Below are 21,575 nucleotides of genomic sequence, written 5' to 3'. Positions count from 1 at the left end.
AGGTGGCAGCGATGTTAGGGGCGGCAGATTAGGGGTTAATATTATTTAACTAGTGTTTGCGAGGTGAGAGTGCGGCGGTTTAGGGTTAATATGTTTATTATAGTGGCGGCGATGTTCAGAGTGGCAGATCAGCGGTTACAATTTTTATTATAGTGTTTGCGATGCGGGAGGGCCTCGGTTTAGGGGTTCGGTTTAGGGGTTAATAGGTAGTTTATGGGTGTTAGTGTACTTTTTAGCACTTTAGTTATGAGTTTTATGCTACGGCGTTGTAGTGTAAAACTCATAACTACTGACTTTAAAATGCATTAGGAATCTTGACGGGGTAGGGTGTACCGCTCACTTTTTGGCCTCCCAGGACAGACTCGTAATACCAGCGCTATGGAAGTCCCATAGAAAAAAGGGTTTACGAACTTTACGTAAGTCGGTTTGCGGTAAGGCCAAAAAAGTGTGCGGTGCCCCTAAACCTGCAAGACTCGTAATACCAGCGGTAGTAAAAAAGCAGTGTTAGAACCTGTTAACGCTGCTTTTTCAGCTTACCGCAAAACTCGTAATCTAGACGAATATATTTTATTCATAGGTTATTAAACAAATTTAAGAAAATCTATTTATCAAAAACACATTTATCTCTGTAAATAAATGTTAGATGTCCCACAGGCTGATATTTATAAAATAAATAATACAAATCTGATTCAAACAGACTTAAAGGGACATGAAACCCAACATTCTTCGTTCATGATTCAGACAGAGAATACAATTTTAACCCCTTCGTGACCAGACCACTTTTCCATTTGTTGACCGTCTGGGACCAAGGCTATTTTTGCATTTCTGCTGTGTTTGTGTTTAGCTGTAATTTTCCTCTTACTCATTTACTGTACCCACACATATTATATACCGTTGTTCTCGCCATTAAATGGACTTTCTAAAGATACCATTATTTTCATCATAGCTTATAATTTACTATAAAATAATATATAAAATATGATGAAAAATTGGAAAAAAACACACTTTTTCTAACTTTGACCCCCAAAATCTGTTACATATCTACAACCACCAAAAAAACTCATATGCTAAATAGTTTCTAAATTTTGTCCTGAGTTTAGAAATACCCAATGTTTACATGTTCTTTGCTTTTTCTGTAAGTTATAGGGCAATAAATACAAGTAGCACTTTGCTTTTTCCAAACCATTTTTTTTTTTCAAAATTAGCGATAGTTACAGTGGAACACTGATATCTGTCAGTAATCCCTGAATATCCCTTTACATATATATATATTTTGTTTTAGTAGACAACCCAAAGTATTGATCTAGGCCCATTTTGGTATATTTCATGCCACCTTTTTAACTGCCAAATGGGATAAAAAAAAACAAAACAAAAAAAAGTTCACCTTTTCATAAACTTTTTCACAAACTTTAGGTTTCTCACTGAAATTATTTACAAACAGCTTGTGCAATTTTGACATAAATGGTTGTAAATGCTTCTCTGGGATCCCCTTTGTTTAGAAATAGCAGACATATATGGCTTTGGTATTGCTTTATGGTAATTAGAAGGCTGCTAAATGCCGCTGTGCATCACACGTGTATTATGCCCAGCAGTGAAGAGGTTAATTAGGGAGCTGTATGGAGCGTGTAGGGTTAATCTTAGCTTTAGTGTAGTGTAGTAGACACCCACAAGTATTGATCTAGGCCCATTTTCGTATATTTCATGCCACCATTTCACCGCCAAATGCGATCAAATAAAAAAAAAATCGTTAAATTTTTCACAATTTTAGGTTTCTCACTGAAATTATTTACAAACAGCTTGTGCAATTGTGGCACAAATGGTTGTAAATGCTTCTCTGGGATCCCCTTTGTTTAGAAATAGCAGACATATATGGCTTTGGTGTTGATTTTTGGTAATTAGAAGGCCGCTAAATTCCGCTGCGCACCACATGTGTATTATGCCCAGCAGAGAAGGGGTTAATTAGGGAGCTTGTAGGGTTAATTTTAGCTTTAGTGTAGTGTAGTAGACAACCCAAAGTATTGATCTAGGCCCATTTTGTTATATTTCATGCCACCATTTCTCCGCCAAATGCGATCAAGTAAAAAAAAAAGTTCACTTTTTCACAAACTGGCTTTGGCATTGCTTTTTGGTAATTAGAAGGCCGCTAAATGCTGCTGCGCACCACATTTGTATAATGCCCAGCAGTGATGGGGTTAATTAGGTAGCTTGTAGGGAACTTGAAGGGTTAATTTTAGCTTTAGTGTAGAGAGATAAGCCTCCCACCTGACACATCCCACCCCTTGATCCCTCCCAAACAGCTTGCATCCCTCCCCCAGCCCACAATTATCCCCGCCATCTTAAGTACTGGCAGAAAGACTGCCAGTACTAAAATAAAGGGCTTTTTTAAAATTTTTTTTTTTTTTTAGAAAATATATATTCTGCTGTGTAGGATCCCCCCTTAGCCCCCAACCTCATTGATCCCCCCCCCCCCAAGAGCTCTCTAACCCTCCCCCACTAACTATTTTTCACCATTTTGGGTACTGGCAGCTGTCTGCCAGTACCCATTTTGCATTTAAATGTGTTTTTTCTAAACTTTTTCTGTAGTGTAGATGCCCTCACTCCCCCTCCCAGACCTATTTTAAAAAAATAATTTCCCCCCTCCTCTCCCACCGACAACTGCCGCCGACCACCCTCTCCCACCGCTTCAAAACCAAAAAACGGCACCATCGCAGGTGCACACGTGTGCACGTGCACGCCCCCCGTGCGCGCATCCGACAATCATTTCCAACTGCTGGCCGGAAGATTGCCAGCGATGGGCTGCCCACCCGCCTCCCTGCAGCTGCTCCCACCCACCAACGATCGGCACAATCGCTGGCCGATGCAGAGAGGGCTACAGAGTTGCTCTCTCTGCATCAGTGTGCCAAAAAAGGTAGTGTAGGGATGCCTCAATATCGAGGCATCACTGCAATACCTTAAAAGCTGCTGGAAGCGATCAGGATCGCTTCCAGAGCTTAAAACCCCAGAGGACGTGCCAGGCACATTCTTGGTCATTAAGTGACCTCCTATGGAGGATGTGCCTGGCACGTCCTTGGTCGTTAAGGGGTTAAACAACTTTCTAAATGACTTCTATTATCTAATTTCCTTCATTTCTTTGGTATCATTTGTTGAAGGAGGTGCAATGCACTACTGGTTTCTAACTGAAGACATGGGCGAGCCAATGACAATCGGTATATTTATGCAGCCACCAATCAGCAGCTAGGACCTAGGTTATTTGCTGCTCCTGAGCTTGCCAAGATAAACCTTTCAGCAAAGGATAATAAGAGATGGAAGCAAATTAAATAATAGAAGTAAATTGGAAAGTTGTTTAAAATTACATTCTATATCTGAATCATGAAAAAAAAAAAGCTTGGGTTTCATGTCCCTTTAAATAAGATTGCATTCATTGTGCTGCAAGCGGGGAGAGGTAAATGAGTATTGTGCATGGAAAGACGGGGTCTTGAAAAAAACTGTAGCCCCTTGACCCTGGCCTTAGGTTTCAAAATTATTGGTTTATAGTATTATTTGGTCATACACAACTACTTACAGAACATACCTAGATATGCCTTTTAAAGGGTGTATGAAGTTTGATGTTATCTTAAAGGGATACTGAACCCAAATTTCTTTCTTTTGTGATTCAGATAGAGCATTCAATTTTAAGCCACTTCCTAATTTACTCCTATTATTTTTCTTTGTTCTCTTGGCATCTTTATTTGAAAAAGCAGAAATGTAAGCTTACAACCTGGCCCATCTTTGCTTCAGCACCTGGGTAGCACTAAATGTAGCCATCATTTAGCAAGCACTATCCAGTGTCCTGAACCAAAAATGGGCCGGATGGTAAACTTACAATCCTGCTTTTTCAAAAAAAAGATACCAAGAGAATAAAGAAAAATGATAATAGGAGTAAATTAGAAAGTTGCTTAAAATTGCATTCTCGATCTGAATCACGAAAGAACAAATTTGGGTTCAGTATCCCTTTAAAGCAGGTTAGATATGTTATCTTTAGACATACCCCACAGTTCTCAACTGGGGTAAAACTAAGCACAATTTACCTTCATTTAAGGGAAATTTGACAGTAAATGATGATGAAGTGATGTAGAATAAATATATAAATGCATTTTTTTAAGAATATATATTAGTTGTTTAAATATTTAAGCTATAAGTGTAAATGTTTAGTTTCTATAAAGTGCTTTCTTTTCTAAACGTAATGGGAGCCTCCATGTTTGGACCTAACTTTCCTTTTTATCTCTTCTGCTGAGGACAAATAGTGACAAATACAAATCAGGCACTAAAATAAATAATAAGGATGTGTGGAAACCCTTTTAGAGAATTACTTTAGCAATCCTTCAGATGTGGCAGAAAGTATTGGTACGCTTACACTTTGTTTTAGATAAACGCACAATTTTCTCTAAACTAAGTAAAAATTGACAAAAGTATTTGGTATCCACCATTTTTTCAGCTCTTTCTATTATTATTGTTATTATCATTTATTTATTTATTTCTATAGATGTTGGATGGGAGTCAGAGCTGTATTTATAGAAGGCTCTTCGGAAAAATCTATTTTTCTTTCTTCTCATCCATTCTTGGGTGCTTTTTGAGGTCATTATCCTGCTGGAGGAACCATGACATGAGACACAGATTTCTGACACTGGGCAGTATGTTTCGCTATAGAATTCCTTGATAGTCTTCTGATTTCATTGTACCCTGCACGGATTCTAGGCACCCAGTACCAGAGGCTGCAACGCAACCCCAAAACCTCACTGAGGCTCTACCATGTTTTATGTAGGATGCCGTTCTTTTCTTTGAAAGCTTCTTTTTTTCCTTTTGTAAACAAGGACTTGTTGTGATCTGCCAAAACGCTTTGCTTTTGTTTCGTCTATCCAAAGGTCATTCTCTCAGGAGGACCGTGGCTTGTCAATGTGCATTTCGGCAAACTCTAGTCAGGCTATTTTTGTGTTTCTCTCTTAAAATTCAACGGTACCGATACTTTAAAATTCAACAGTACCGATACTTTAAAATACAATGGTACCGATACTTTAAAATACAAGGGTACCAATACTTTAAAATACAAGGGTACCAATACTTTAAAATACAAGGGTACCAATACTTTAAAATACAAGGGTACAATACTTTAAAATACAAGGATATCAATACTTTAAAATACAAGGGTACCAATACTTTAAAATACAAGGGTACCAATACTTTAAAATACAAGGGTACCAATACTTTAAAATACAAGGGTACCAATACTTTAAAATACAAGGGTACAATACTTTAAAATACAAGGATATCAATACTTTAAAATACAAGGATATCAATACTTTAAAATACAAGGGTACCAATACTTTAAAATACAAGGGTACCAATACTTTCGCCGCATCTGTATGTTCCAAACAACATTATTTACATAATCTCTTTTATTGCCTGTTTTATATATGTACCTAAATGTCTTCAGCGGGAGAGAGATAAATAGGAAACTTAAGTTCAAATATTGCAGAACCCATTACTTTATAGAAACTCTGTGGAATTTAGAAAACCGTCATGTTAAATTACAGGAAAATGGGACAAAATAAATAATAAAACAATATTACTTTTTTTTTTTCTTTAACAGATAACTAAATATTTTATATTACAGTCTCATACTGTTTAATATCTCTCTAAGATACTTAGGAGAAATGTGCTGATGTGGTGCTGAAATTGGTTCCAGGTGTGCATTCTCCGCAGTGTAACCTTGTACTTATGCATCAATATGTGGATTGACCTTTCAATCTGCTTTGGGGTTTGTGTCACTAGAGTTTATTTTCTTTCATGCAATTTGGTCACTCAATAATAATACAAATATTGCTCCTCTCGGGTTCCTCAAGTAAAACCCCTTCATCATAATATCTCTGGTTATTTAGACAGGAACACTTGTGTATCCCTTATCTGTGCACAATTGTAAGTAATAATAACTGTGTTAAAGGGACAGTTCACCCAATAAAAAAGTTTTAATGTTAGCACTAAAACAGTGATTACTTTTACTAGAAGCATTATTGTCAATACATGTATATTGCAAATATGTTTATTCAAAAATGTAATTTATCTATGCGCATTTACATTTTTACTGTAATTTACCTTTAATACAACCAGGCTTTTCAAGAGGTTTATCCCTGAACTGATCTTGATTTATGGTGCTAAAAATTTCTTGTTCTGTGCAACAGTTAATTGCTGACATGTTATGAGTTTCCTTGACTTCTATATTTACAATGAAACAATTTAACAAGGGCTGACAATCAGGGCCGGATTTACATCTCAGGTGCCTGTAGGCACAAAAACCTGAAGCGCCCCCCCCACCCCCCCACCCCCCCTAGAAAAAAGTGGAAAAAATGAGGACTTTTTTTTATTATTATTTAGGACAACTAAAAATAAATATTAGATGTAAAATTACATTTTCCCTTTTATGGAGATACACAAATACACACACCAATTGCAATATTTGTTGTAATGGAAGCTACACCAAAAATCAATATTCACTTGACTCAAATGGCCATACAATTTCTATTATGTATAACAAAAACAAATCATGTTAAACTTTTAATGCAAAATATTCTAAAGAAAACCCTATTTAAAGGGACATCAAATGTGACAGTTTGCTGGGCATTTTATTATTCCACTAGTGCTTGCAGAGAAGTGTGTTAGCCTCTTGCAAAAGAGTTAAACACATAGTCAATGTCAGTTCTGAGACAGCAATACACATCTGTGCAGACCCAGATGGGCTCATAGGACATGTTTATTGACAAGCCATTAGTGTATTGCTTTTCTGGAGATGACTTTGACTATGTGCTTAACATTTTGTTGGAGTCAAACACAGTTTTGTGTAAACAATAGCAATATTAAAACTAGCAGCATGCAAGCTCATCACCATCAACAACCTGTGCAGCCAGTGGAAGAAAATATAAAATGTAGGGAAAAAAATCTTGTAAACTCTGATATTTTTGGTACAAACACACACAGATGTTACATTTATTTTGTTCTGAAATATAAATATCATATGATGTTGCTCTCAAAGGAAAACATGGAATGTTGTAGATTATATGTAATCCAGGGGTCAACAAATGTGTTTAAAATTAGAATTTAGAAATTCAATGGGAGGGGTTTAGTTTTAATCTTTGCCCCTCTCTCCTTCATGGCTCCCTCAACTGCTGTAACATATTCCCAATGAAACACTCGACTTTGTAGGCACCTGGCAGCACAATTCTTACTAAAATAAATGCCCTCATAAAAAAAAAAAAAAAAAAAAAAAAAAAATTTTTTTTTTTTTTTTTTTTTTTTTTTTTATTATTGACAGGCAGGCGCCCCTCACTGCAAGGCGCCTGTAGGCACATGCCTACTGTGCCTAATGGGAAATCCGGCCCTGCTGACAATATGTGACTTAATCATACTAATCATAACAATGGTTGTTCGTGAGTAAAACATTCCACATGGCCCCACAATGCTGCATCACTTCCTAGTCTTGGGAGCTCCAATATCACAGGGTGTCCTTGAACGTTATTAGATGGAGAAGTAAACCTGTTACACACATTTCCAAACAACCCTTATTACTCAGGAATCTCTTCTTGCCTCAGTTAAGGGTACACATTGTAATAGGACAAAAAAAAGTTTCATTATATGTAGTAACAACACTTTGTAGTATACTTTCATTTTTTTTATTTTGCATCTTTTATTTTAATTTAAATCTGAAAATTGTGTTTTTCCATTTATGAGCATTGGAAGATCACACTACAGACTTCACAAACCTAACATTGCCACATATATGTCTTTAAAGGGACAGTGTACTGTAAAAATGTTTTCCCCTTTAATGTAACAATGATCCATTTTACTTGCAGGAGTAAATGGACAGTAAACATTCAGATAGAACATGCAATTTTAAACAACTTTCCAATTTACTTCTATTATACAATTTGCTTTGTTCTTTTGGTATCCTTTGTTGAAGACTAAACCTATGCAGGTTGATAGGAGCTTAGGAGTGTGCATGTTTCTACAGCAGTCTCAGTAGTGTTTGCAGCTATGTATAAAGCTGCTATAAACAATGTTGCAAACACTGCTGCCAGGTGGCATAAAACATGTGGACGCTTCTGAGCTCACTAAGGAGTACTATTTAACAATAAATAACTATGCTATATACAAAATCAAACCCAAATTAGCAATTTCCCATACTTTTTATAATCTGTAGCTTGTAAACAGTCATTGGAAACACATTAAGGGGAGTTACAGGGATGTGATATAATTTGCGCCAAAGAAAACTAATGAAGGAAAGAGCTAATCTTTCCTAGATATATATCCCTCAACATATAAAGAAATAAGTGGAAAGCATAGTGGAAATAAAGGGAAGCGCTAAGAAGCAAATTTTAAATACTATGGGGCATATTTATCAAGCTTTATCATAACAGCAGATATGAAGCAGCGGTCACAAAGACCGCTGCTCCATAACCTGTCCGCCTGCTCTGAGCAGGCGGACAGACATCGCCGGAAATCAACCCGATCAAGTACGATCGGATTGACTGACACCCCCCTGCTGGCCGCGAGTCTGCAGGGAGCGGCGTTGCACCAGCAGCTTTTGTGAGCTGCTGGTGCAATGCTGAATACGGAGAGAGTATTGCTCGCCGTATTTATCCGACAGACCTTGATAAACAGAGGCCATTATGTGTAATGATAAGGACTTTAACAGTTTAAAACTTCCAAATAATTTATTAGACAAAGTGTAAAAAGAAAAAAAAATATATAGATTTTCCACAGGTTAACATATATACACACGATTGGCCAATCTCAAAATTAAAAACTTCAGTAACACATAAAATTGTGGCACATAATAAAACCGGTTATTGGGTTACTTCTAAAATGAATAGCTTAAAAGCGTGATATCCACCAAAAACTGAAAAAACGTGCGCCTAATTGTAGTGTAGAGCTGCAGTATTATAATCCAAAATATGAGCAGTAAAGAACTTGAAAATGTCAATAGTGATCTCTATTTTAGTAGCAAATCGGGATTGGATGCTCCAAATAAGGCAAGGGGTGTATGGAGTATTGTCTATTGAAAACAATTGCAGCAAACTAATTGTGCATGTGTCCTGAGCACTATGGCCCCAATTTATCAAGGTCTGTCGGACCTGATCCGCATTGTCGGACCTGATCCGCTGCTGGTGCAACGCCGCCCCCTGCAGACTCGCGGCCAATGGGCCGCCAGCAGGGGGGTGTCAATCAACCCGATCGTACTCGATCGGTTGAATCGCGGCGATGTCTGTCCGCCTGCTCAGAGCAGGTGGACAGGTTATGGAGCAGCGGTCTTTGTGACCGCTGCTTCATAACTGCTGTTTCTGGCGAGCCTGCAGGCTCGCCAGAAACACGGGGCGAGCTTGATAAATATGCCCCTATATCACATCAGTGTTTGTAACTATGTTATACATTGTTGAGCACAAAAGGTCAGCAGCGTGTTGCAACAGTGTATGACATTGTTAAAATGTATATATGTATGTGAGTTTGTGTATATATATATATATATATATATATATATAAAATGATTTAATATGTTGAACAATTGCCCTTTAACATGCAGGATACACAGTATACAAAAAGAAAAAAAGGACTCTGTAGCAAATTTCAAGGGCTTCATTTAGATATAATAAGAAAATGGTTATAATATCATTTTATTAGGACATTAGCGTTTTGTTTTTTTTGGGCATCTTAGTGTTAACCTGTACAGCAGTGGGAGTTCTGCTTATCTGCCAGTGAGAAATCAATCCCTAAAATTAAATTGTGCACAAACTTGCTCTTCTTGTTAGTCTCAAAACCAAAATAAATAGCTTTAAAGGGACAATAAAGCCAAACTTAAATTGTCCTACAGATACAGCATGACATTTTAAAAACGTTTCCATGTACTTTAAATATCTAACTTTGTTCCTTTGGTAAAAATCCAACCTAGGTAGGCTCAGGAGCAGTAATGCACTACTGAGAGCTAATTGCTGATTGGCTGCACATATATTTCATTGGCTCACCTGATGTGTTCAGCTTGCTCTCAGTAGGGCATTGCTCCTCATTCAACAAAGGATACCAAGAGAATGAAGCAAATGTGATGATAGAAGAAAATTATAAAGTTGTTTGAAATTCTATGCTCTGTCTGATTTATGAAAGAACATTTTCGGGTTTCAAGTCTCTTTAATGTAATATTTTTAAAATATATCTATTTTAACATGTTTAAAGGGACAGTCAACACCAAAATTGTTATTGTTTAAAAAGTTAGATAACGCCTTTTTTTACCCATTCCCCAGCTTTGCACAACCAACATCATTATATTAATATACTTTATAGCATTCAAACCTCTAAATTTTTGCCTTTTTCTAAGTCACTACAGACAGCATCTTATCACATGCTTTTTTATTTGCTTTTCACAACAGGAAACTGCTAGTTCATGTGGGCCATATAGATAATATTGTGCCCGCGTCCGTGAAGTTGTGCACAACACAGCACTAATTGGCTAAAATGCAAGTCAATAGATAATATATAAAAATCATGTGATCAGGGGCTGTCAGAAAAGGCTTAGATACAAGGTAATCACAGAGTTAAAAAGTATATTAATATAACAGTGTTGGTTATGCAAAACTGGGGAATAGGTAATAAAGGGATTAGCTATCTTTTTAAACATTAGAATTTTTACATTTAACTGTGCTTTAAGTTGTATTCTTTTATATGCATAGGGTTATAGGATTTAGTTGTTGTCCCTTTAACCAATGTTTTGTATTCACTTCTCTGGCTGCTAATTCCTACATAATTGCCTATACTGTCAGTAGTTCACTCTGGCCCAGGAGTAAAACGTTCCTGTAATTCTCTCTTTACATAAACAGCAATCTCTTTCCCCGATCAGGCAGCTGTATCAGGAAACACTAGACTGTTTGTTTAAATTCTATTAGCAAGTAAAATATAAGTACCATTTACTTGTCAGCATTTAATTATTTCATGCCAACCACAGATATGCTGATGATCCTTTTTTTTTTTCTTTTTTCAAACAAAGCTTAGAAAGAACCAAATTCTGGACACTAAGAATCTTGGTATCTAATGACAACAGTACATGCATTGCAATCAGACTGAAAAGAGCAGTGAAGTATTTCTGAACAATGGTTTGTTATGTAAGTTCCCCTGATAGTGAGCTTTTGGCAAGAGAGGCAGCAGGTGACAGACTTCAAAACACAAGCTTCCGATGAGACTCTGTTATGGGTCACTGCTGTAATTTCTAGAGGCAATTACTGACCCTGTCAATTACACTGTGTAAACATACATTACTTCTGCATGTGGGGGGCCATAAAGCTGAATACAAACATAATATATATCTTTTCAAAGCAATTAGTGTTAATAAAATAAAATAATGGTTTTAAATGTATATGCTGCAATGTTATGAAGCATATTATTAAGAGAAATTAAACCATAACAAAACAAAGTTCCAATTTCTTTATATTTTTATATTATACATAGTCTTTTTATGCTCACAATTTGTAAAGCGCCAACTCCTACTAAGCATGTGCAGGGATTCACATTATATATGTATATGTATCTGTGATTGGCTAATGGCTGTCACATGATAGGGGGCAGGGAGAAGAAAGGACACTGAATTTTGTCAGAAAAAAAAATCAACTGCTCGTTTGAAATTCAAATGAAATATTATTACATTGTCTTTTTTATTATGATTTTGTCTACTGTATTTAATAGTATTTTAGCTCATGAGCTGAGTAGGGCATATCTGTAATAGCAAAAGTTTCCAGATCGGCAGATCAGAAGCTTATATATTATGACTGCCAGTCAAGCAGATGTGGGCGGTACTGCTTGTAATTGGCTGTGAAGCCTTTTCTATGAGAAAAACCCTGCATATAGGAAGGACTAGCACTGGTGTATGGGGGTACATTTTATATATGTATATATTACACAACACATTCATGTGGCAGCACTTTAAATTAAAAATTAATAATTTAAAAGATAACAAATAAATGAATGATGCAAAATAAATGGTGCACAGGAATTTCCCTTACCCAGATGGAGAAAAATTGATAAATACAAGTATCAAATAAATTTACGCACGCTTATAATGAAGAAACCCCCCATATACATGTGAGTATGTGTGTATATATATTTGGTCACTTTTTGTGGAACAGATATGTACTACTCCATACATTTGTTAATATGCTTTCATGAAAAGTTTAGGGTCTAGTTAGAAGGAAAGATCTTGTTGGTCATGTTGATATGAACATGTAGCTGGATAAATAAAGTTAACTTATTTTCTTGTGTAAGATGCATGACCCATTTTTTATAAACAAACTTTTTGGAGAACAGCACCCACTTAACAGGATATTCAATAGCTAGATATATCTTACACCTTGCTTTGTGTGTATGGTTGATGTGCAGTCACTAGAGGCAGGTGAGGCAGTGCTTCACCTCTCATATGGGCAAAAATATATATTTTTTTATTGGCTTTAAAAAAAAAAAAATTGCAATTTTTTTTTGCCCAGCATTTTTTTTTTCACAGCTACATGTTGTGCAATGGAGAGGCACAAGCAGGTCTGCCCACCATTACACAACATGCTGCGCCACCTACTGGATGAAAGTGGTTAAGATCATTGCATGGCCCATTAACTGCTTATTTGAGGCAGTCCTATTTGGGCTGACCCAATGCAGTGAGAGGCATTAGTAAGTGGAACTTAGGGTTGGGGCTGGATATTAAATCATATAAAACAAAACAAAAACAGAAAAAAACAACTTTCATTTATTTTGTTGCTGTCCTGTGAAGCTGCAAGCTTTGCTAAAGTGAAAAAGAGAGTTCTGTTCTTCCCCTCTAAGTGAAGTGGAATGTGCCACCGTCAGTTCCTTACATACAGAGCAGGAAGAGATGCAGAGAGAGCAGTGTTTTAGCCACATCTTATTGAAGTAAGTTCTGATTTTACTGAAAGGGATTCTGTTAGTGAAAATTATAATTTAATGAATGTGGTTTAGTGTTTTTGTTTTTTTTACTCTTTTACAGCAGTTTAAAGATCATTTTTGTATTTTGTTTACTCAAAATTTACACCCACTAACTTAGCAGCTTGCCTCTGTACTTCACACTAATTTATAGTCTCACTTTCTGAACTCTCTGTAGCTCTGCTGTTTTATTACTTAAAAATGCAGTGGTCCCTCTCCCCCCCCCCTTGGTGTGTGTGTCTCTATCTATCCATCTCTCTCCTTATGTGTAGTTCTCCCCCATGGTCTCTTTCTCTCTTCCTCCCCCTCTGACTCTCTCATCCCTTATGTGTCTCTCTAACCCTCTGTGTGTGATTGTCTCTCTCTCTCTCTCTCTCTCTCTCTCTCTCTCTAACCCTCTGTGTGTGATTGTGTCTCTCTCTCTTTCTCTCTCTCTAACCCTCTGTGTGTGATTGTGTGTCTCTCTCTCTCTTTCTCTCTCTCTCTCTAACCCTCTGTGTGTGATTGTGTGTGTCTCTCTCTCTCTCTAACCCTCTGTGTGTGATTGTGTCTCTCTCTCTCTCTCTCTCTCTCTAACCCTCTGTGTGTGATTGTGTCTCTCTCTTTCTCTCTCTCTAACCCTCTGTGTGTGATTGTGTCTCTCTCTTTCTCTCTCTCTAACCCTCTGTGTGTGATTGTGTCTCTCTCTCTCTCTTTTTCTCTAACTCTCTGTGTGTGATTGTGTCTCTCTCTCTTTCTCTCTCTAACCCTCTGTGTATGATTGTGTGTGTCTCTCTCTCTTTCTCTCTCTAACCCTCTGTGTATTATTGTGTCTCTCTCTCTTTCTCTCTCTCTCTAACCATCTGTGTGTGATTGTGTCTCTCTTTCTCTCTCTCTAACCCTCTATGTGTGATTCTCTCTCTCTCTCTCTCTCTCTCTTTATTTTTCTCTAACTCTCTGTGTGTGATTGTCTCTCTCTCTCTCTCTCTCTCTCTCTCTCTTTCTCTCTCTAACCATCTGTGTGTGATTGTGTCTCTCTTTCTCTCTCTCTCTCTCTCTCTCACCCTCTGTGTGTGATTGTGTCTCTCTCTCTTTCTCTCTCTCTAACCCTCTGTGTGTGATTGTGTCTCTCTCTCTTTCTCTCTAACCCTCTGTGTCTCTCTCCCCCCGTCTCTCTCTCCCTCTCCCCCTGAGTGCTTTTCTGTGTTACTGTCTACCTTTTATTTATTTAATTAATGAATTGGTAGTGCCATCTGATGGTGTGGCTTTATTTAAAGGGGTGGAGTCAAGCGCCCCACCATCTTTAAATTTCACCAGCCGCCACTGGATCAAGACATTTTTATATTTACTGAATAATGAAAGAATCTATAAGCATAATTTGCAGCATTAAAGTAAAAAGTATGTTTTAAACATATTTTAATGGGCATGGATTTCTAGATCTCATAATCAGAGCAAGCATTTTGTTATCTGGCAAGAGTTTCTGTTACAATCCTTTTAGACTAAAATCAGATGTTTACTAAGTTGACCAGTTTTCCAAGACACCATTTAAAGGGACATGAAACCCATATGTTTTCTTTCATGATTTAGAAAGAGCATGTAATTTTAAATAACTTTCAAATGTACATCTAATATCTAATTTTCTTCATTCTTTTGATATCCTTTGTTGAAAATCATATCTAAATATGCTCAGTAGCTGCTGATTGGTGGCTGCACATAGATACCTCATGTAATTGGCTCACCCATGTGCATTGCTATTTCTTCAACAAAGGATATCTAAAGAATGAAGGTGTATCCTAGCCACTGCCTCACCAGCCTCTGACGTCACTGCACGTCACTGGTAATTTGATACTGCATAAGACACGTTGATCTGATTGGAGCACCAGAACGTGTAAAATAAGTGACAAGATTTTCTATTAGATAAACATCAGACTTGGGTACAATTAACTTGTGAATGTGTTGTTATTATTTGTATTTTTTAGCTATAAAGCATCATCATATACAGCATTATTGTGATGTTCAGTCTAAGGCTAATATTTACCAGAAGACAATAATGTCAGTGATAAATGTGTATCCTCTACAACTGTATTTCTAATCTTGTATACTAGTGACTAACCCTAAACTGATATGTTATCTCTTGGTTATTAGAGTGCCAGTCAGCTTCAGCCCTTTCCTTGATGACCAAAAGATGCCAGGGTAGGAGAAGCTGCAGTATCTATGCCAGCATCTATGAGTTTGGAGATCCGTGTTACCCTGGTGTCCGCAAGCACCTTAATGTCATCTACACCTGTGGTGAGTCTGATGCTAATTAATTCTTCATATTTACACTATAGAGTTCTGGTAGCAATGTCCTGGTTTCATATTATTTATAGTCTAAATGTTATGGTGTATTCAGGTTTTATATTCACTAACTTCAAAGATGATAGTGTTTAATTTGTCTCCATGTTAGGTTCATCGCATTGTGCAGTGGGTCTCTCTAATGGATAAAATGAACCGTTGTATCCAGTTATTATTTTATTCTTTACATTTAAATATTGTTTTATTCATTGCTTTTTTCCCATCTTTAACATGAGTGGACTAGTAACCATTGCAATAGTCACGTGAGACCACTTATCCTAAGATCATAATGCAAGCTGTGAATAGTTTAGTTTTAAAAGGAAGAACAATAACAGTTTATTGTTCACCATTTTGCTAATTCACATGAGTGCCTCTTCAGTCATGTAGGTATAAATGTATGTTCTATATCTTCCTGCTACTTACAGACTTTTCTGGGGGCTTAATTTACAAGTCCGTCAATAAAAAAGCAGTTATGACCATATTTAACTTCATTGCACACCTATACACTGATAAATAAACCTCACACATTTACACAAAGGTGCGCTGAGTTAATGATAAGCTTGATAAATAGATACTTTGGAAGCCTCTTCGGCATTCAGATGAAAGGTATACCAGCTTTATCAATATGTTATCTGTGTAATTTGAGCCTTTGCAAGATTAATTTATACAGTTTTACTGTTTTTCTGTTTGTTATCACTGCCTGTGCTTGTGTAATACTCAATTCAGTCTGTTTGAGTTGTCTGAGTATTTCGTTTTTATTGCAGGTGCTTTTTATGTTGTAAATTTCTTAAAAGGAATAATACATAAATATTCTGTTAATAAGGACATAAAAGTCATATTTGAAATTCACAGCTTTGTATACAGTTAGAATAGTTTGTGTGATGTTTTTATGTTTGTAAAACTATTTGTTAAATGTTACTACTGGTTAGATAATGATTTGCACTGTAATCTGCGGTGGCTATAATATGCTTATATGTTAATTTGCCTCACACAGATGGCAAATTTTCTTTAAATATGTATCAACCCCAACCTCTGCATCAGCTTGCCTAAGGTCATATGCATTAAAGACAGTTATGTTCATGTGGCATGATATACGTAGGCCAGAGTACAAACCTAATGACCGTAGGACTTATTATATGCAGACAACTGCAGATGGTGGAAATAGGTCAATTATATAATGCAATGCTAGCATCTACAAAATGATTGATTTTTATTAGAAAATAGGCTACTCTATTTCTTTATATTACACTCCCCTTTAAAACCTCTATTGGATGTTTATTTAAACCACTAAGAACATATTCTACAGAGATGCTGACTGCCACTCAGTGTTCCCAGCAGCTCCTGTACAGTGTGCAAGTGATGTCAGTTAATTAAACCAATTAGCTGGGCAACATACACCACACAGTGTATTGCACTGACAGAGGTAGACTGAGACCAGCCCCCTAAGCCCCACCCTCAACCCACTGCCTGCCTGCCTCACCCCCACCAGGGCCCCAAACTCCCAAGAGAGGGCCCCCAACATCAAACTCCAGGCCCCCCACCACCTCTGACCCCTTATTACAAGGCTCCCACAGCAACAGCCCTCCTATCCAGACACAGGGCCCCCACTCCAGAGACAGGGCATGCAGTCTGTCCACACTGTTTACTTGCTGCTAGCATAGCTATAGGCACTGTACTAGCTCCTAATTATTGCCGCCTGCCCCATCTTACAAACACTAGTGCAGCTGTCCCATACTAAAAGTTACCTGCTTGCTGCTGCCTGCTCCCTCACAGTCACAACCGCTAGAGTAGCTCAACTGTCACTGCTGCGCTAGCTCATTTAACTGTGAGCAAAAATAACACACAGGAGCCCCCCCCCACACTTGGAACACCCCCCACAAATGTGCTGGGCCCTCGGTTCAGGTCCTATGCCAGGGCCGCCACTAGAAATTTTGGGGCCCCTGACTTAACCATTGATCAGCCGCCCCCCCCCCTTTGACATGTGCAATTTTTGACCAAATGACTAAAACGTATATATGCACTTTATTCTTAAGTGTCTATTTAAACTTGGAAATGTTGTAAAGGTAGTAACATACAGACACACTCATACACTGAAACACACACTCACACATAAGGATTCACATATAGACACTCTAGCAGACACGCAAAGAAACACACACACACACACTCAGACACCCAAACAGACACTCAGCACTTGATGACATTGACCTGACAAGTAATGAGGTAGACTACAGTTTTTGAGATTTAGAAAGCAAAATATGGAGTTCTGATTATCTTTTTGTAAAGGAAGATGCCAACTAAATGATGACAACAGCATGCAGTGGCTGAAAGGAAGGGCCCTGAACTGCTGAAACAATAATTTAAAGGTTAAATGGTGGATTAGGTGACTTCCGTAAAGGTCTCATTAGTCTCAAAGTCTGTAGAAAGATGTGAATAATCAGTAATAAGGTCAAAATATCCTAAAAAGGAACAGACAATGGGCACACCCACACACACAAACTCAAACTTGCACATACACCCAAGAAAACACCAACAGAGACAGCCTCAGAAAACACACAAAGACATATATGCACACACACACACAGAGACACCCACAGAAAACACACAAAGACATACACACACAGAGAGAAAACCACATAAAACACACAAAGACATACATACACACACCCTCACTAAGACATCCACAGAAAACACACAAAGACATCCTCACAGAGACACCCACAGAAAACACACACCCTCACAGAGACATCCACAGAAAACACAGACATACATATACACGTACACACACACCCTCACAGAGACATCCACAGAAAACACAGACATACACACCCACCCTCACAGAGGCATCTAGGGAAAATACACAACGGCAAACATACACATACCCTTGCAGAGACACCCATAGAAAAAGCTCAAAGACATATGCACACAGCTTCACAGACATCCACAGCAAATGCACAAAGACATACACACCAACCCTCACAGAGAGACCCACAGAAAAAAAATACATACACACTCATAGAGACACAAACCAAAGCACAAAGACATAAACACAGACACCCACAGAAACACTCACAGGTGGAATCATTTATGCACCTTGCATCCCCTAAATCAACAGTGTGTGACATGCATGATAAAAAAATTTCAGAAATTAAGAGATCACTTTTTAAAGAATCATATTTGTAAATGTGTAAACAAAAATAATTCTGTGAATTCAAAATTGTACATTAAAGGGACAGTCAACACCAGAATTTTTGTTGTTTTAAAAGATAGATAATCCCTTAATTACCAATTCCCCAGTTTTGCATATCCAACACAGTTATAATTATACACATTTTACCTCTGTAATTACCTTTTATCTAAGCCTCAGCAGACTGCCCCCTTATTTCAGTTCTTTTGACAGACTTGCATTTTAACCAATCAGAGCTGTCTCCATGGTAAATTCACGTGCATGAGCTCAATGTTATCTATATGAAACACGTGAACTAATGCCCTCTAGTGGTGAAAAACTATAAAAATGCATTTAGATTAGAGGCGGCCTTCAAGGTCTAAGAAATTAGCATATGAACCTCCTAGGTTTAGATTTCAACTAAGAATACCAAGAGAACAAAGCAAAATTGGTGATAAAAGTGAATTGGAAAGTTGTTTAAAATTGCATGTCCTATTTGAAACATGAAAGTTTTTTTTGGACTTGACTGTCCCTTTAATGATCTAGGTAGATGACTAGATGAAGAAAAGTACTTTTAAAAGGTTGACATATGTTTGTTTGTTTATTCCCTATTTTCCCCAACCAAGAGCACCACTTCAAATATAGTGTACAAATGTTCCCATCTGTCAGCTGTACTTATGGATTTTGAAAATGCTGTACTCTATATGGTCTTGGTGGAACCATAAGCTGTGGTACTCATACTATTAGATCTGGTTAAATGAAGGATTTAGGCTTGTTGGTATGTATTTCAAAATTTAGTCAGCTGTAGTGTAAACTGAACAGTTTTAAGTTAACCTGTCTCATTTCAAACACTGAGCAATCTTAGTCTGAGAGTATAACATTTTATGCAGATGTAAAAATCTTAGATAAAATGCCTCCTTGCATCTGGAAAGTCCTTGCATAAAGGGGCAGTAAACTGGAATGTTATATATATATATATATATATACACACACACACACACACATATATGGCATATCTTCCAAAAGGGCACCTACCATTTGTGTATTACACTGCTGCCAAAAAAATGTGTTTTTATGGACCCCTGGCGCCACCATACAACTACTACCACACTGAAGTTACAATCCGAAATTGCACAAAGAAATAAAAAACATTTGCTAAGTAAGTCCTACCTCCTCTGCAAATGAAAGTGATCTGCCGTCTGACTCAGGCACACACTGTACAAAGTGCCAAGTCTGTCTCTCACTGTGCATAGTGGTTTAGTGCACACTCAGAAATCCTCTCAAATGCTAATACTTTACTCCTTGTAATAAAATTTCCCATGCTCAATTAGCACTCTGCTGTAGTTCCCACTGGTGGCTGCCAAAATTAAAAAGAAAAAAAAATTTTTTTTTGTTCTTGCCTCATGGGCCCCCCCTGGCCCATTGGGCCCCTGACAGGAGTCACCCGCTGATGGCGGCCCTGTCTATGCCTGTCTGCTCAGCCTGCCCCTGCACACTGATAGTATGAAGACAGCTTTGGCTTGTATTAACATATCAAAATATTATCTGCTAGTGCAGACTGAAAACATTTCAAACTTGAAATCAGTGATGACTAACTTCCTAACAGGGGGGCTGCAGAATTATATTTTGAAAGTCTTAAGGGAGGTAACATAATTTATGAGTATTAAACACACAAATAATAATATATTTCCTAAAAATGTCTAGTGACACAGGAACACTTTTATGTAAAGTTGCAGAGTTACTAATTACCCATTCAGAGGGCTCTTGAGTTGTAGACAACGTGTTTCCCACCCAGCAGAAGACCCCAAAGCAGACACATATGTGTGCATAGGGCTGTATTTGGTGCACTGGCTCTAAATAATAAAAGCAGTAATATTCAGACAAAATACTTTCTCTCAAGTAATAACTAACACACACAAACTGACACCGTCTGCCCAATCTCTCACCCTGCCTGGCACTTAAACCCTCAAATTTGCTACAAAAGCTTCTATGAAACACTTTGCTTTGAGAAAGTACAGCCGCGAGCGGAGAAAATAAGTTTAAGCGCGCACTGTCATGCTTTCTGTCACTGTACAATTTACTGAATAAAAGTAGACATCTAACTCACAGAGCAAATGCTTTCTTTGTTTTTTTTTCTTATGTTGAAATGAAACAGCTTCTTAAATAGCTGACAGATAATTCTCAATTGATTGAATAGTTCATGTAGTCAATTATTTGCGCTGTATAAGTAATCAGATCATGTTCATACAAACACACATTTGTCTGAGCCAAGTGCATTCTGCATACTATACACAGACTGCATATAAACCTTATCATGTATACACACAGTTAGGATACATCTGTTATGACATAAGTCTATAGGAGTTTGGATTATGAGCCCATTTGCCCACACTTCTTGTTGAAAATAGTGATCACAACATAAGCAATATGTAATTACAAGAGCAAAACACAGGGGCCATAGGCATATTTAAAGCTTACATTTACATCTATGCCTTTTAAACACACAAAAAAAAACAACTAGATAGTATCTATGAGAAGAGTAACAATTTTAAAAAACAAACAAAACAATAAAACCTATGAACATTTTTACCTTACTTGTTCATTTGAAAGTACATACCACCCACTTTCATGTTGCATTATGGGTCCTACCCATGTTTCTAAACAAAGAGCTTAGAATGTGTGTGTGTGGCTTTGTATCAAAGGGCTGCAGTAGATACTTATATTTAACCCCTTAAGGACCAAGGTTTTTCTCAGTTTCCATTCTTTGTCATTTTTGCTCACTATTTGTTTTACCTTAATTATCGGCTCTTTTGTAAAGTGCAGCCATACATATTATACACAATTTTTAACAGAGAAACAGGTCTTTCTTATTATACCCTATATGGGTAAATAAAATAACCATAAATAGGGATTTAATACTGAAAAATGGGGCAAAATTGTTTTTGCAGTTTTCTTTATAACTATTTCTATTTTCTACATAACTATTGAAGCTAAAGAAGAATACCTACCGAAAACATTATGTTGTTCTGATTTTAGGAATACCCCATATGCCAAAGTTTCTAAGTTATTTATGCATCCAGTGATTGGCCACTGAGCATGTTACCAG

General features: G+C 37.3%; 1 protein-coding gene across 1 annotated transcript in view; it reads left to right on the top strand.

Moving 5' to 3' along the window:
- EVA1A (eva-1 homolog A, regulator of programmed cell death) overlaps positions 1–21,575 on the top strand; it is a 595,363-nt gene that overhangs the window by 189,583 nt on the left and 384,205 nt on the right. The window contains exon 5 of the mRNA XM_053709620.1: positions 15,115–15,258. Coding sequence (XP_053565595.1) covers positions 15,115–15,258 — 144 coding nt within the window. The remainder of the gene's footprint in view (positions 1–15,114; positions 15,259–21,575) is intronic.

The sequence above is a fragment of the Bombina bombina genome, chromosome 4, assembly GCF_027579735.1.
Source record: "Bombina bombina isolate aBomBom1 chromosome 4, aBomBom1.pri, whole genome shotgun sequence".
NCBI lineage: Eukaryota > Metazoa > Chordata > Amphibia > Anura > Bombinatoridae > Bombina > Bombina bombina.
The sequence above is the reverse complement of the archived record's forward strand: the minus strand, read 5'-3'. Positions and strand labels throughout refer to the sequence as shown.